The sequence below is a fragment of the Condylura cristata genome, unplaced genomic scaffold (assembly GCF_000260355.1).
Source record: "Condylura cristata isolate star-nosed mole 26May11 unplaced genomic scaffold, ConCri1.0 scaffold00016, whole genome shotgun sequence".
NCBI lineage: Eukaryota > Metazoa > Chordata > Mammalia > Eulipotyphla > Talpidae > Condylura > Condylura cristata.
The window spans coordinates 8567227-8583660 of NW_004567117.1; the positions used below are offsets into that span (position 1 = coordinate 8567227).

The 16434-nt window shown below is 41.1% G+C and overlaps 1 protein-coding gene across 2 annotated transcripts in view; it reads left to right on the plus strand.

Moving 5' to 3' along the window:
- DLGAP1 (discs, large (Drosophila) homolog-associated protein 1) overlaps positions 1 to 16434 on the plus strand; it is a 504048-nt gene that overhangs the window by 190027 nt on the left and 297587 nt on the right. Inside the window, exon 3 of one of the 2 annotated variants that reach the window (XM_012725915.1) lies at positions 14473 to 15500. In XM_012725915.1, coding sequence (XP_012581369.1) covers positions 14544 to 15500 — 957 coding nt within the window. In that variant the 5' untranslated portion in view covers positions 14473 to 14543. Of the gene's footprint in view, positions 1 to 14472; positions 15501 to 16434 lie in introns of those variants that run through there. The other variant, XM_004683753.2, reaches the window with a different exon arrangement.

Genomic DNA, 16434 nt, shown 5'->3' on the forward strand with positions numbered 1-16434 from the left:
CCCACTCTGTCTCTGGTGAATCCTCTCTATCTCCCACCATGCCTCTGGCCTGTACCCCAGTTCGGTAATCATAAATAACTAAATCTTCTGTAAGCATAAATAAATAAATAAGTCCTAGTTTAGGCTTCACACCCATTATGTGATTTAATCACCTATCTTTATTTTCTTAGAAAATGAGAGAAGGGGGAGATTTTGGCTGAACAGAAATGTTAAAATACGTTGGGAAGTATCCCAGCTAGAAAGTCAAATACCCTACATTTAAGGGTTCAGTGACTGTGGGTCAGGCGTCAGATTCCCCTGTCAGACCACATCCTGAGATGAACTCCCGGGACAGCTCAAGAGCTTGTGTGGATAACAGGAAGAGACACCACTCTCTAGACAACCAACTCCTAGTTTCTGTCATTGGTCAGTGTTGATAGTTTTATGAGATTATAATACTTATTTGTGATGAATGGTGGGCTGGGTGTGAAGTAGAAACTCATTAGCCTTTACTGTAACCTGACTACCACACAGTGTGAGAAGGTAGCATCAGAACGAAGGATGGTGGGTGTAGAAAACTGCAACAGAGCTTTATTGGCAGTGACCATGTGACTGGTGAGTAGGAGATTATGGAGGGGGTGGGGGGAAGAGAAGCAGCTGAATGTTGAAGAATGAATAGGAGTTGCATAAATGGTAAAGGGCTTTCCCCCAGTGAAGGGATTAAGCGCTGTGCAGAGTCATCCAGCAGGATGGGTGCAGAAACTGCGAGGGGCTGGTGGTTGTTGCTGGGGATCAGGCTTTATTTTGGAGATAATGAAGAACGTGGTACAGGGAAGTAGATCAAATTAAATCCTGTCAGAAAGATCTTTCAGAAAGAATGCAGAAGACAGTGAAATGAGACACAGTGGGTGCAACAGAAAAATATTTTTTATTCTTTCTACATATCTTCTTCACCTATTTTTTACTCTTTCTACATATCTTCAGCACCCACAAATTCAGTAAGGGATTTCCAAAGCAGGATTCTGTTACATCAAACTCCCACACTGGAGATCTAGCTTCCTGAAATCAAAGTTTTTTTCCCCTCTAACCAATCCAATGTAATCTAACACAATCACATATAGTTCTTCTTTTACAAATTTGAAGTATCCTTTCCCAATTACTTATGGGACATAAGTGAGCTAGTACACACTTAGGGGTCTTCCCCTCCTTTTGTTTTTAAGCATCATTTATTGAGCACTCACTCTGAGCCTGGTCCTGACTTGGTTGCTGAGCAATCAGATACCCTTAACAAGTGTACATACAGATAAAAGACAAATGAATGTGTAAATAACTACTTGAGGCATATGCTTTAAAAGTGCTATTCTTTCCAAATGGCATGAAGGCCCAGGTACAGGACTTGGGGTTGGGGTGAAGGGGGGGTGTGGTGAGGAGAAGAGACAGTGATGGTTCCTGCACAGGGAGGTTTGGTCTTGGATGAAGAGTAAATGCCCTGCAAGGATACCTACACAAGTGTTAAGAGTTGTCTCAAACTCCCAGCAACCCAGGAGAGACACCTGTGTCACCTAAGACGCAGGAGTTCCCGCACCTTCCTGATTCTTGTCCCTTAGTATTGTGGCACAGAGGAGTTTCCCCAATGCAATACTCCATTACTCATCGACCCAATTTACACTAAGATCTGTTGCCACTGATTCCAAACATCTTTGCAGTGCTCATATTCATACTTAGGCTTCTCTGCAATATATTTCTTAGGTTTTTTAAAAAATACATACCATGACAGCAATTCTAAAGTCTAAACAAATAATAAATCTTGTTAGAAAACTTAAGCTAAATAATTCTTAAGGGATTTCCTCATCTGAAGGGCACAGCATGTTAACTGTTTAAAACTAGTGATGTAGCTGCCAGGTGTATGTCAAGGACCTGGATAGGAGAATTGCTAGCTGGTTTTTCCCTAAAAGGGCTTGCCAGATTTGGGGGAGGTAGGTGGGGGGAGGCAAGAAAACAATACATTCTAAGTCTACAAAAGCAAAAAATGAGATAGTAAGGGAAGACACCGTGTTTCTAATTAAATGTGCCGGATGCTGGGATGAAGCTAAGACTGGCGCTCAAGACTGGACATTTCCTGAAATCTGATCAAGCCTGGGCATCTTCTGTAAAGAGAATCAGAAGTAGAACAAAGGCACCAGTTTTGAATCACATTTTCTAAATAAGCACCCAGAAGTTTTCTTAAGTATGAAACAAACTATTTTCCTGCATGCAGGATACTCTCAACATTCCTGTGCCCACCAAGCTATTTCTCATCCGACTTACATGCTTGGCTCCCACCCTGACCAGCAATTTCTCATGTTTAGCTCTGCTCTGCTGGGACTTAAGGCTATTCAGCTAGGAAATGAAATGTATTATCATACATAACAGGTTTTGTCTTGACACCGATTCAGGTGGAGGAAACACCAGGTCAGAAGAGAAGCTGCCATGAGCGTTGGTTACTCCAGAGAACATGAGTTCAGTCTGCCCATCAGATGACGCACTGAAGTATTTATTTTGGGCTCTCCCCCATTTATTTCTCTTATTTGGCTTACTGGTCTTTACTTATCACTGTAGCATAGGGTGCCTCCCTGAAAGGTGTGAATTGCCCTCCCTTTCTACCCCGTGCCAACATCGGCAGATGGTGAGGAGAAGCGACCATGTAGAAGTTGAAAATTTCCAGGTTAGGCTTAGCAAAGTGCAGCGGAAAGCCATGTTGTAGGGAGTTCATGAATTCTTTTTACATCATAACATTTTTCATTTCAAATGACCTATCTAAAGGTAGCTCACATAGGAAGCACATGTCTGTGTCTGAAGCATGTATGTGAACGCCATGGCTTCAACTATTGTACTAGATAATGATCATGGATGAATAATCCTCTTTATCTGATGGCAGGATGCATGGTTTTTATCTATTGTATTCTTTTTAATTGTGCTCCTGTGAACATGTATCTCAATGAAAGCATGTTCCTTGCCAGCATGTCAGTCCCAGCACATCAGGGCTGCTCCACTGAGGACGCCAGCTTGTCCCCTGCAATTGAGCAGCACACAGTTGAGACAGCCAGACGCTGCCGGCTAAGTGAAATCCCATCACAAGGCTGAGCGACAAAGACAAATTTTGTCATTGATAATACAATGGTAACTTCTAGCTCTAACATCCAACTTTCTGGGTTAATCTGGAGTAAAATATTTGACTTTTCTATGCCTCTTTTCCTCCTCTAGGAACTTAAGGAAAGAAGTTTATAAAGCTGCCCTGGTGATGACGTGGTAATACATTTAAAGGGTCTCAATGAGTGTCTGGAATGTAGACACACCCTTTGCATAATGTTTTCTGAAAGATAGTCATCAATATATAGTTTACTGAAATAACTTCTTAATAAATAAGCCAAGAGTTTTGTAAAAAGATTCAATGCCCCCAGGTCAGTTAGGCATTTATAAAAGACTACTTACGGAAAGCATTTTATATGTCATCACCTGGCAGGTTATGTGATACAATTATCACATTTTCCACTTTGTATATTGTATCCCAACACAGAAAAGTACTTTCCATAGAAGAATGGACTTTTCTGAATTGTGTTCTCTACTGGGTTCTTAGAACTGTATGTGTCACCTAGTAGATATTGCATAAATATTTTGGAGAAATGAAAAAAAAATAACACGCATTAGCTCTTTTTCAATAACTGGGAAATGATTGTCTGCATTGGCTGACTTCTATATTGAGGCTACAACTATTATCCACACATTCAATAAAGATCTTGGGAGTTGGGAGTGTGTGGCCTTTGAATTAGTAGCATTCACAGGCAATCTTGGATTTGTATAGTTTGTTTGTTTGTTTTTTTTATGCCTATAAGAGCTGGGAGAGGATTCACCAGAGACAGAGTGGGGAACAAGACAGGCATATTAACTGAAATACGCTGCTGAGGGGAGCAGCAGGTGAGACCAGGCAGGTCTGCTGTGCCATGTGGGTCACCTCCCTGACCAGGGAGGAATTGGTGCTATAGTGGCTGCTGAGAGTTTCATAGTGCTGAGACATTATACACAGGGAAGCCCTGTGTAAAGCTTCTGAATCATAACAAGATCTCAAAGTCTCCCGCCCATGCCTAAGGAGGTTCATTCCCAGAGAGCAGTTTGCTAGTTGACTTACATTATATAAAGATCTTGGGAGTTGGGAGTATTAGTGTGTGGCCTTGGAATTAGCAGCATTCACAGATGAATTTATTTATTAAAAGTTAACATTTATTAAAATTTTAAACTGGATAGGTTGTCTGGATCAAAAAGAGGTGAGATAATAAAATATGGTAGCATTATCTTCTTTTTCACATTTTCCTTTAAGCAGATTCTTCAAAGGAAAGATCCACTGATTGCAGAGCGCTTCCCGCTGGCTCCCTCCAGCAGTCTAAAGTTTTTGGAAGCTCTTGAGGAGGCAGAAAGAACATGTGCTTTTAGTCTCACTAAATCAGGTTCAAGTTTCAGTAGCTGCTTAATTGTTGTTATCCTTGGGCAAGTTTTTTGACTCCTGTGACCTCCAGTCTCTTCATCTATGAAAAGGAGAGAGATGGTGCCAAAGTTTGCAAGGACTTAAAAGATGGATACTGAGTTCTTGGCACATAACAAGCAGATATAAAGCAAAGCTTGTATTTCAGAAACACCAGTGAGATAATTCTGTAGCTTATTGTGATACCTTGTCTACAGACAGAGATAGCCTTCACTAAAGAAAAAGGAAAGGTCTCCCCTCATGACATCAATTTATCAACAGCCAGGTTCTAAGGAGAAAGTCCCCCTGTCTGCAGGTGTGTGCACAGAATTTGACATGGAGTTTCAACCACGGTTCCTTTAATCACTGCCATTGTAGTTTGGGCTTCTAATTGCTGCACAGCCAGGGGGAATGAGCTGCAGGTAGGTGCTATCCTTGTGCTGTGGGGGAGCCAGCAAAGCAGGCTGTCATCAATGATCTTCATTAGGCACCACTCAGATACCGATTAGCACGATGCCCACACCAGCAACACAGTATTCCCAGTGCAAAGATAGTCATTTTATTTATAAATTACCACATTGTTAATATGAAAATATCTTGTTTCCCAAGCAGGAGCTTCCCATTCATATATGATTATGTAACATTTATTGAGCATGTAGTGTTGTGTTTCCTCACAACAGAGATACAAAAATGAGCAGAATCCTCTGTGCCCACTAAAATCCCATGTTCTACTGAGAGAGATAGGCATATAAGACAGTAATTAAGGCAAACATTTGCAGTGCCTGGTGCAGGTATGAATAAAATGCTATGAAGAATGCATGAGTTGGCTGTTAACTCTACAAAGGCTTCATCGAGGAAATGATAATAATATGGGGACAGGAAGAGAAATCACAAGTTTAACATAATAGAGAAAAAGAATAGACACATTTTTGGAAGAATCACAGATGTAAGAGTCTAGTTTAGTATTTCGCAGAGTGTTCTTGCTGGATGAGAATCAGCAAGGAATTTGTTGGTAATGCAGATTTGGGGAACTACTCCCAAAACTTTAAGGTCTGGTCCCAAAAATCTAACGTAAGCCCTTTGGCTGATTCTGTAGTATCCTCAAATTTAAGGATTGTCTGTTGATGGCATGAAATGAAGGGAAAAATATATATTGACAAAGTATTTCTGTTTTACATAATAAAGAGATATATTTGCCACCACCACAGCAATTTATTTTCACAGAAGACTGAAGTTGCTCACAAAATCAAGTATATTGTAAAAGGAGTGAAATCAAACTAAATATGATAGAAGGAGAACAAAAATAGAGGAATCACAAAGCCACTACTATTTTGTTCTAATTTTTCCCAATAAACTGTGTGGTTTTCAAAGCATACACTTTGATATATATCACTTTGGATACATACTTACCTTACGTGAGTACCCATACCTGCAAGATTAAATGGCAGTTGTTCAACACACAGCTTTGCTAAAGGTTGGAGAGGAATTTCCCCATGGCACCTCGTTCAGAAATCACTCTGCAGTGAGCAATGACATCCTGACAATAAAAACCATGCAAGGATAAGTGTCTGTTACTTAGAACTCCTTTCCACAGACCAGGGTGTAATCTCAAAGAGAAGTTCAGTGAGAGGAACTCAATGAGGAACCTTACATCAAGGTCAAGTTTGTGGCTCTCAGATGTTCTGACTCATGTCTGGACAAAAGCAAAGGTAGATGTAAGGAGGAAAGAGTCAGAGGACAGATGAAGTGGTTAGACTTGAACAAAATATAGAGCAGCATTGCACATTGTCCTAACTGCTGGTCCTTGAAAATGCTCTGCCACTCTCTACACACCCTGAATTAAATTGCCTTTGAGCCATATAACTTAATTTGAGCACTTCTATATTTGTTTTTCAAAAACTTTTTACTTTGTGTATTATATAGGCTACACATATATCACAATCCAGTGATTGATAAGACTGATTTATACTGTTCTCTGGTTGTTTCATGTTTATGTGGTTTATTTCTCAACCAGATCATCATTAGATGATGACCTCCTATTTCCAGGTTTCACAGGGACTGTTTTAGAGTCTATATTTGTGGCTCTTTACAAAGGAATAAGAACTTGCTCAGTAAATGAAAGTCCACATTTGAGAGCACAGGAAGCACAGGACCATTGAGGAATATGATATATGGGGAAGAAAACATGGAGTTCAGAGCTGCTGGTATAAAAGGTGGGGTGACAGGAGTCAAGGATGTCTGAGAGATGGTTCCTGTTCAAGGGTTCTGATTACACTGCAAAGGTATAGGGAGTCTGAGGAAAATTTAATGGTGCAAAATGGCATGATCATATAACAAAGATCACATTGCAAATCAAAAAATACTATAGTGTGGGCATGTGTATTAAAGGTGGTAAGAACAAAACCATGGTATAGTGGTTGAGCACTCGTTGGGTGCAAAGTTTACTGTTTGACCTCAGTCAAGCACTCTGTTTTCTTATCCAGTGAATAATCACCTTCAAACATAGTTTCAGAATGAAATCAATAAGACATTTAAATTGGTCAACATATACCTGGTATATGTTGCTCAAAAATGTTTTGTTATTATGGTTACTAGAGGTAGAGGGAGCATTCTTTTCTATTTATTTAGTATTTGTTTATTGCCTTTGATTTATTTTTTCAACCGTGTCCAGATGAGAAATAGTGAGTGTAGTTGTAATAACTGGGACAGAAGCAGGAGACCCAGGATGCTATTCTTAACCAACTCTGAGAGGCTAGACACTGGAAATTGATCATGGCATCAGTCCAATGCCTGTGACACTCAGCAGCCCTGATGTAGAGGGACAAAAAGACAATGGTATCTATCCTTAGTTTGCTTTTGTCCAGAAGAGATGAAGTAGAAGACTTGAAGAGCAGGGGGGCTGTGGTTACTATTGAGTATTTCTTTTTCTTACATCATTCTTCATTTTTGTACAATATTTGATTTTTTCCCCTCAGGTGTAATCCCCATAAAGCTCCCACCACTACATTACTCCATGAATTGTCACCATAGCCCCTTGATAAGAAAAGTGACAGCATTAAATGAAAGGGATTTATGAGAAAACACTTTTGATTCAAGTTAAAAAAATATGTTTTACCTGACTGTGAGTAACTTGACTAGAGTGTACCAAAACATGTTCACAAAACTATTCAGTTTTGACTGTTCTAGTTATGAGAGACCTAGACAAAAATAACTCAGTTTTCACCAAAGGCTGTTTCCACTACTTCTTTTCAAGTTGAATTGTAATAGTATTTTGATTATCATTGTTTTTGTATTTTTCCATTTTCCATCATAGTTGTGTCCACATTCCAGTAAGTAGTTTTAATCTATCCTTACTCCTGTTTCTCTTAGATTAAACAGTGTCTTATATGGTTATCTCTCATTCGCTCGCTCTCTTTTTTTTTTTAGACACTAATGATTTTAGTTCTTGTCTCTGCAAATTTGTATGCCTCTGCCCATAGTGCTTTCTGAGGAGCTACTGGCCATAGCTGGTCAAGGTGACCGTGTTCTCTTAGTGACTCCCAAGGAGAATCCGTCTTAGCTGAGATAGGCAGGCCCTCTCCTAGAGTCTGATTGAGTGATGTCACGGGGAGCACATCTTCCAGGCCACATAGAGTCAGGATAATCATTTTCCCACCTGAATCAATCCAAAATAAAACTATGAGGTTTTATGACTTACTGCTTCAATGATCTCCACATTAGGATCCTCTCCTAAGCCCAACTAGCAATATGTATTTACCAGTGTTAATTAAAACTTACTAACCATTTTTCAATAAACACCTTCCATCTTTTCATTTGCAAAAACCATGATGAAAAACCACATTTTTCAAGCTTTGTAATGAAGACAAAGGCAATTGTAATTGTGCTACCGACAGTGACCATTGGAGGAGGCTTGGGTTGTTTTTTTGTTTTGTTTTGTTTGTATAATATCATATCTTTTGAAAGCAAGATGCTCTAAAGGCATGTATTTATAGGAATAGACTGATTGAAGGAGGTATGCACAAACAAAATCAAATGGCAGATCACTGGAATAACATTTAATGTTAATGAGAAGCCAAACTACATTCTGCATATATAAAATGACTTAGCATTGTATTTTCAGATGTGTAACAGGTGTATCACAGAGGTGCTCATTCAAAGACACTCTAATTGTGTTTGTATGGATTTAAGTATATAATACATAAACATTTTCAAGAAAGGGTACCTGAAAAGTGAAAGAAAATGGCATTCAAATTCAGAAAATATCCACAAAGTGGTTCTACAAACAATGCTAACTCGCATTCTCACTTTTGTTTTCTATAAAAATGTTTGCTTTTATACGAAAATGGTATAGCTTTATTTTTTAAATTTATTTATTGCTAGTATCTTAATGAGAACCATCCCCTTATTTATTTAATTAATAAAACTATTGAGAATTCATTTAGTGCTTCATTCTCAGTCTCCATAGAATTAGGATTTACTTTAAAAAAAAATAGGATTTAAAACAGGCCATATATATATAAACTATGATGGATAAAGCACCCTGGGCAAGAAAGCCTGGAGTTACTGCCCTGGCTGGCCGGGAGGTTTCCACCTCTTTTGGGATTATGCCTTCTTCCCTACCTGTTTTTTTTCTCATGAACTATCCAAGCTAGAAATAGCTGCCTCTTTTAGATCATCTTGTTCTCACCCACTTCTCAGTCTACTTTCTAGCTATAGTTAGGGAATCTTTACTACATGCATGGCCAAGTCACTGGTTTAAAATCACTCTTAAGGAGCAACTGTACCTGCAAAGACCTGTATACTAGCAAACTTACAAAACACACTGCAGGATGACTGCTCACATCACTTAGGAATAAGGTTTTTTTAAGATTTATTTATTTATGCACACAAGAACTGAGGTGTAGACCAGGCAGGGGGTGAGAGGATTCACCAGAGACAGAGTGGGGAGCAGAACAGGCAGATCGATGAACTATGTTGCTGAAGGGAGCAGTGGGCGGGACAGGAGAGATCTGCTGCACCATGTGGGGTCACCCCCCTAGTCGGGGATTGAACTCATGCTGCAGTGGCTGTGGATAGCTTCATAGTGCTGTGCTTTAACTCATGGCATTCCCAGGGAGGGCCCTCACTTAGGAATAAGCTTTGATGCAAGTGTCAGAAAGTAAAATAACAGTGGAATGGGCAGTGATAAAGGTCTAATTCCTCTGGCATAAACAAGACACAGAGATTCATGTGCAAGGCAGATATAGCACGTCACTGTGGCCATGCCCCATCTGCAAGCTGGATCATTTCTCTCATGATACAAAATCACCACTCAGTCAGCCCTCACATCTGCATTTCAGTTAGGAAGGCATAAAGAAAGGTAAGCCCTTCATTTTGGAGGTAGTTCCCAGAAATTACAGGCCATTTCTAATTGCATTCCATTAGTAAAAATTAGTCACCTGTGCATACTTAGGAGGGCTGGGAAACATCATTATTCTCTTCAGGAAAAGAATCTTTTTTCTCAATTCAGTTTTATAGCCTTCCTTGCACAGGTCACAGGTAAATGAAGAATCCAGAAAGGAGACTTGACCCTGAAAAAATTCACAGAATTTTTCTCCTTTTGTGTCTCCCCAGACCAGAATACAGTATCCCCTGCTCGCATATCGTTCTTTCTCAAGCAAGTCATGCATGATTGCTTGTCAGTTCTCACTGAATGAGAGAGCAGGAGGCTCTTTACTAGGCACTTTGCTTTGCATATAAACAAAAATCAAGAACGGCAGCTCTAAGTAAAGACATGCAGAGACATCAAAATGAAATAAGGACTAGTCAGCTTTGCAAGACTATTTTCCCCTTCTCAGCATCTTCTAATTTGTGGTTGTTTGGTTTTTTCCTTGAGCCTAATAAATTACCTGCTTTGAGAATTTCCTTTATGGTGCTGGATCATTCTTGCTTTAGTCATCATCTTTACAGCAATGTTTTTGCTCCAGGTGTGGGAACTCTTTGAAACCCAGATGCAACTCACACTTGGAGCTCCCCCGTGATTGCCAGTATAGTCAACAAATTTTCCAAGCCCAAAAGCAGGACATATTGTGTGATATCAAAGTGAAATTGGGAGAGGACGGGGAGGAACAAAATAGAATTTTAAAGTCACTGCACAAGAAAACATAAAATACGATCACCATAATCATTGAAAACCTGATGACCCACACTCCACCTGACCTTGTCCAGAGAGCAAAGTATAAAAAGCCATTTCCATTTTTATTTTCAGAAATTGTTTGTGGTTACTTTAATTCAGGGGCCAGCAGCTTCCTGTTCCAAGGATGTGAAAGATAACAAGAATTGTTACTTATCTGGTTTCATCACTAGATCATGGCTCCGACACATCATAAACTCTTCACCATTAGGGATTTGGTTGTATCAGTTTGGTTGCCTGTAGCAGCAAGCTTCTGTCTCCCAGCTAGTGCTGCTAATGCTTTCCAGTGACACTGTCAGTCACCCTGCAGGCTGTAGCAAGTCATGCCCATGGACGCAGTTTCAAAACATGAATTAGAAGAGAAGAAAAAAGAAGTGGCAGAAAGAAGTGTCCTAGAAAGGGAGCTTGAGGTTAAGGAAAGAGAAAAGTGAAAGATGAGAGAAGGGAAAACAGGAGTTCACACTTGGTTGGTGCCACAATTATCTATGTGTAAGGGTCTTACATAATCTGTCTCTGCTTACTAGAAAATCATTCAATGTGTTGCTTTATTTTATAAGCACAATTTAATCTATTTCTTTGAAACATGATAAGAGAGTAGAATAGAGTGTAAGAGTTTCTATTGAAAGAGTCACTCTATTGATATTTAGCCTTGTTCAGGAATACAGGGACCACATAGAAATGTTTATGATATTTATTGCCACTTTCTCATGACCTCATTTTCCCACATCTTAGAGAAAAAGGATCAAGATTGCAATATCCATTGATAAATATTAAGTAAAGAAGAAAAGTTAACTTGTTTATCCTTGATGTACTGCATTAATTTCTAAGAAAATGTGTGTGTTTATTTCCATGCTGAAAATAAGCCACTTAGAATTTAGAAAAAAAGAACACTGTGTATGTTTAACTTACAAAAATTATCATTCATTACCTCATTTAAGTTAATTCATCATTAATGGCTTTTAAAAGGCTCTTCCTTCCTCTGCTTATCCCTAGGTAACATCATCTTACATGAAATGCTTTTTACATAATAAAGCTAACTAAATATTGAATACTCAGTTCAAAAAATCTTGTACATTTTGGAATAAATATCTGTAATTCATGTTTTCAAGTCTTGCCAGTTTTACATTTTGTTTAGCATAAAATAACTACCCAAGATCCAGTTGCTTCAGAAAGTTTGAAGCATTACTTCATATTATTTTATAAGTTGATTTTCATTCAGAAATAAATCTGTCAGCTATTAGTGACTATAATCCTACTGGATTTCTATAGTTAAGTCCATATTTAGAAGATAACAATGTGTTCAGTGGTACTGGTTTTATATAAAGGTCACCTCTTGCCTTGGATTTTTCCACCTAAATTAGTTTGTGCCACAGTGTTGCTAAAAGCATGTATTTAACTTTCTTAAGCCCCTCTTTGCCACAACCTAGCCTTAGGGTCATAACTTTATGCAAAGTAATCCCAAGGCATTTTTTTCACTAGTCTCTCTTCACTGAGCAAGTTTTCATGTATAGGTTCTTCCTGATCCTTAGGTATTAAGCCCTGCTTTCCTTTCTGTCTCTTCAAGTGTCCATTTCTTTTTCTCCTTCAGATACATCATCCTCTGTCTAGACATACTGTAATCAGAAAGTCAGATAATTCCTCAAATTTTATTTCAAGGCCAGTAGAAATTCAAAGGTAGGCTAGTCCTTGGCAGCTTGTAGATAGCCAGGAGGAAGCTAACAAGTAGTAAGGGAGCATTCACCTGCCTGCCTCCTGTGGGCCCTAAAAACCCTGGTTCCTAGAATAATGGAAGACGAAGTCTCTCCCTTCCTTGGCTCTGATCCTTCCCTTATCACATAATCCTCTTTTCATTTCATTAATGTGATTTGAGTGGCAGCATGGACCACTTTGGAAAACAATGATGCATTTGTTCATTGAATAAATATTTACTGAGTTTCCACCATCAGCCAAGCACATTGTTGGGTGTTCGCAGGGTAAATAAGAGGCACTGCACCCCAGGACTCGTAATTTAGTAAATAAATCAACTTTGAAAGACTTCATTGATTAAAACCTCCCATCAGTTTTCCTGAGTTCTGTTTCCAGAAACATAAAGACTAGGAAGAAAGAAGTTTCATCAAGTACGGACAGAGATAGGTAACATCGTCAGGAGCAACTCCTACCTATAGCAATCCCAGGCCTAAACAAGATCTGACTTCTCAAAAGTTCATGTCTTTTGTCATTAGGCTACATACAGGTGTTTTATTTTGATACTGTTGTTTTCAATTACACAATTTATCTGTCTGAAACAGTATTTTGTGATATTTTGGAAAGTCACTTTGACTTTTCAGGACAGCTCTTCATGTGACCATTTTTATATGATAAGATTTAAAAAAAAAAATCCAGCTGTCAATCAGCTACCACAGAATACACTCTGCTAGAGTCAAAGAAAATACTCTGATGGATAGAATATCAGCCTCTGTCACTAAGCCATGAGGACAACCTGTACTCAGAAAGAATTACTTCTCATGGTGGAGGGGGGACGGGCAGAATCACTTGTCTCCAAGACTGAGCTGACCCATAGTGGCAGGGCCTTCGCATCCTTAGGAACTTTTCAGTGGCCTTTCTCCTGGCCATCTTGTCATCAATTGTGAACATTTAAACAGAAACCTTTAAAGCAGAAAGAAGAGGGACCTCCCTGGTGGCACAGGGGTTAAAGTCTCAGGGCTATCAAGCTTATTACCAGCCACTGAGGCATAAGTTTGATCCCTGGCCAGGGAGCTGACCCATATGGCACAGCAGACCTCTCCTGTCTTGCCCACTGCTCCCCTCAGCAGTGTATTTCAGTCTGCCTGTCCTGCTCCCCACTCTGTCTCTGGTGAATCCTTTTACCCCCTACAGCTCTTGCCTATCTCTCAGAGGTTCTTATATGCGTAAATAAATAAAATAAATATATTTTTATATAAGCAGAAAGAGAAGATGCCATGATATTCAGACTAACCAATTCAAGTTAATTTGTTGCACAACAGTACCCTGTTTGTTAAAGGAAATTCTTCACTGTGATATGTAAGCACATTCAAGTCTGATTTATTTACCACAGTCAGATTTTTCAATTCTAATGTCTATGGGGATGGGATATGAAGTGGATTGTTTGTGTTCTGCAGTTGTTACCACGGCATTCTAACAAGAAATGTACAACAGAAGACAGAGATATCCTACAGTTATAAAGTGCCAGTAGCCTCTTTTTCTGTTACTCACATTTCACATTTTCACTCCCATGTGTTTACATGGTTGGCTTGATGCTACAAAGGGGAATGTTGAGGTGACTAAGAGGCAGGCTGGTCTTCCAGGAATGGAGACCAAAGGGGAGGGTGAGTTAAGAGTGTGTGCAATAGATGCTGTAGAAGCAAGGAGGGGAGTTAACACTCAGCAAGCGGGATCAGCAATGCCTCCAGAGAAACTGAGTCTTCAGATGTGCTGGCTTGATGAAGAAAACCAGAGAAGCAAAGGAAAGATAAAATACACTTATTAGAAGGGGATGGGGGGGAGGGGGGAGAGGGGTGATGGTTTCCCAGTAATGGTCAATTTAGCATTTTATAGTCTCCTTTTTCAGGTTTACTAGCTTTCATCCCTACTGTGTCTCTATCAGATTTGGAGTTGGTTTGCCCACCAAGTTGAATGCAATGTTGGAATTTACAGAGGTTTTCCAACATTGCATCAAAATTTACTGGTAAACTTTTTTGTGAGAAAACCAGCACAGTCACCGACAGCACGCTCAGAAAAGAATAATAGCTGTTGACCAAGAGACAGGTGTTAACCATTCTCCTCACCCCCATCTTCATTCCCTCAGGTCTTCGTGGAGCCGAGTCTGGGACCTGACCACGGAGTGTCCATGACTCTGGTGGCTGCGCCCCATCAGCAATGAAAGGCTTATCAGGCAGCCGCAGCCACCACCACGGAGTCACCTGTGATTCTGCCTGCGACTCGCTGTCGCACCACTCAGACCGGAAGTCATACCTGCTGAGCCCTGTGGAGCACCACCCAGCTGACCACCCTTACTACACTCAGCGCAACTCCTTCCAGGCAGAGTGCGTGGGCCCCTTCAGCGACCCTCTGGCCAGCAGCACCTTCCCGCGCCGGCACTACACCTCCCAGCAGGAGCTGAAGGACGAGTGCGCCCTGGTGCCCCGCACGCTGGCCACCAAGGCCAACCGCATTCCCGCCAACCTCCTAGACCAGTTTGAGAGGCAGCTGCCGCTCAATCGGGATGGCTACCACACGCTGCAGTACAAGCGCACAGCTGTGGAACACCGCAGCGACAGCCCGGGCCGCATCCGCCACCTGGTCCACTCGGTCCAGAAGCTCTTCACTAAGTCACACTCGCTGGAAGGGCCGTCCAAGGGCAGCGTCAATGGGGGCAAAGCCAGCCCTGACGAGATGCAGACCGTGAGGTACGGCAAGCGCAGCAAGAGCAAGGAGCGGCGCACTGAGCCCAAGGCCCGCCCCAGCACCTCCCCGGGATGGTGGAGCTCCGACGACAACCTGGACGGTGACATGTGCATCTACCACGCTCCCTCAGCCGTGATGACCATGGGCAGGTGCCCCGACCGCTCGGCCTCTCAGTATTTCATGGAGGCCTACAACACCATCAGCGAGCAGGCAGTGAAGGCCTCACGCAGTAACAACGACGTCAAGTGCTCTACCTGCTCCAACCTGCCAGTCAACCTGGACGCACCACTCCTGAAGAAAAGCGCCTGGTCCTCCACCCTGACCGTGAGCCGGGCCCGGGAGGTTTACCAGAAGGCCTCGGTGAACATGGACCAGGCGATGGTGAAGTCAGAGTCATGTCAACAAGAGCGTTCCTGCCAATACCTTCAGGTACCATTTATGTGGTTATGTGGTGATGATGGATGTTTATTGTCCCTGCCAGTTGTGTGGTGTTTTCTCCTAGTCCTAGTCTTGGTCCTACTGTGAATTATCTGTGTAAACCTGAGCAAGTTATTTCGCATTGCTGTAGCTGGGTGCCCTATCAGAAAACAAACTGGTTGCCAACTTCATCCAGTTATTTGAGAGACTAGATGGAAAAGTGCTTTGAAAAGCACACCCACATAAAGGCAAGGAGTTGTTAAAAGTTTTGTGTTCCTATTTGTGTGAGAGTTGATGAGATAGGAGGAGAGAAAAGGGAAATCTACACAGAATTTTAAAATAAACCCACCTATTTACAAAAGTCAACAGAATCTTTTGAATTTTGGAGTTTAATTATATCTAACCAATGGTGGTATTATAATTATTGTTGTTGTAAAATTCTGCCTGAGGCTATTCTTTTGGGAAAATTGACCTATGTCTTCACCCTTGCAATTGTCATCATCACCACCAATACTAACCACACTCCCACCTCAGCCCCCAGAGCACAACAAATAGAGGCAATGCCCTGGGCCCTGAGGAGGTGGAGAGGAAGCCAGTTTGGGGACCTGACAAACACAGCTGCAGAGACCTAGGGTGGCAGAAAAGAGGAGGAAAAGAAGGGGGAAGCATCTGCACAATAAAATACAATTAGTGTCAGCATGTAAATCCCACACACGTACAGATCTGAGGCAGGTCGCTCCTCCACTCCCACGGCCTCCACATACATCTCCCTACTGCCCTCCGACTCACTTAAATCAGATTTCACCTGGATGAAAATAGCAGGGCCAGAGTTTCTCCCGCACTTCTTCCCTTTAGTTTGTCATTTTCCTCAAGATACAACCCTCCATAAGAAGGGCCCTCATATTTTTCCTGTTCAGATACCTTTTTTCCCTGTCTTCCTCTGCCA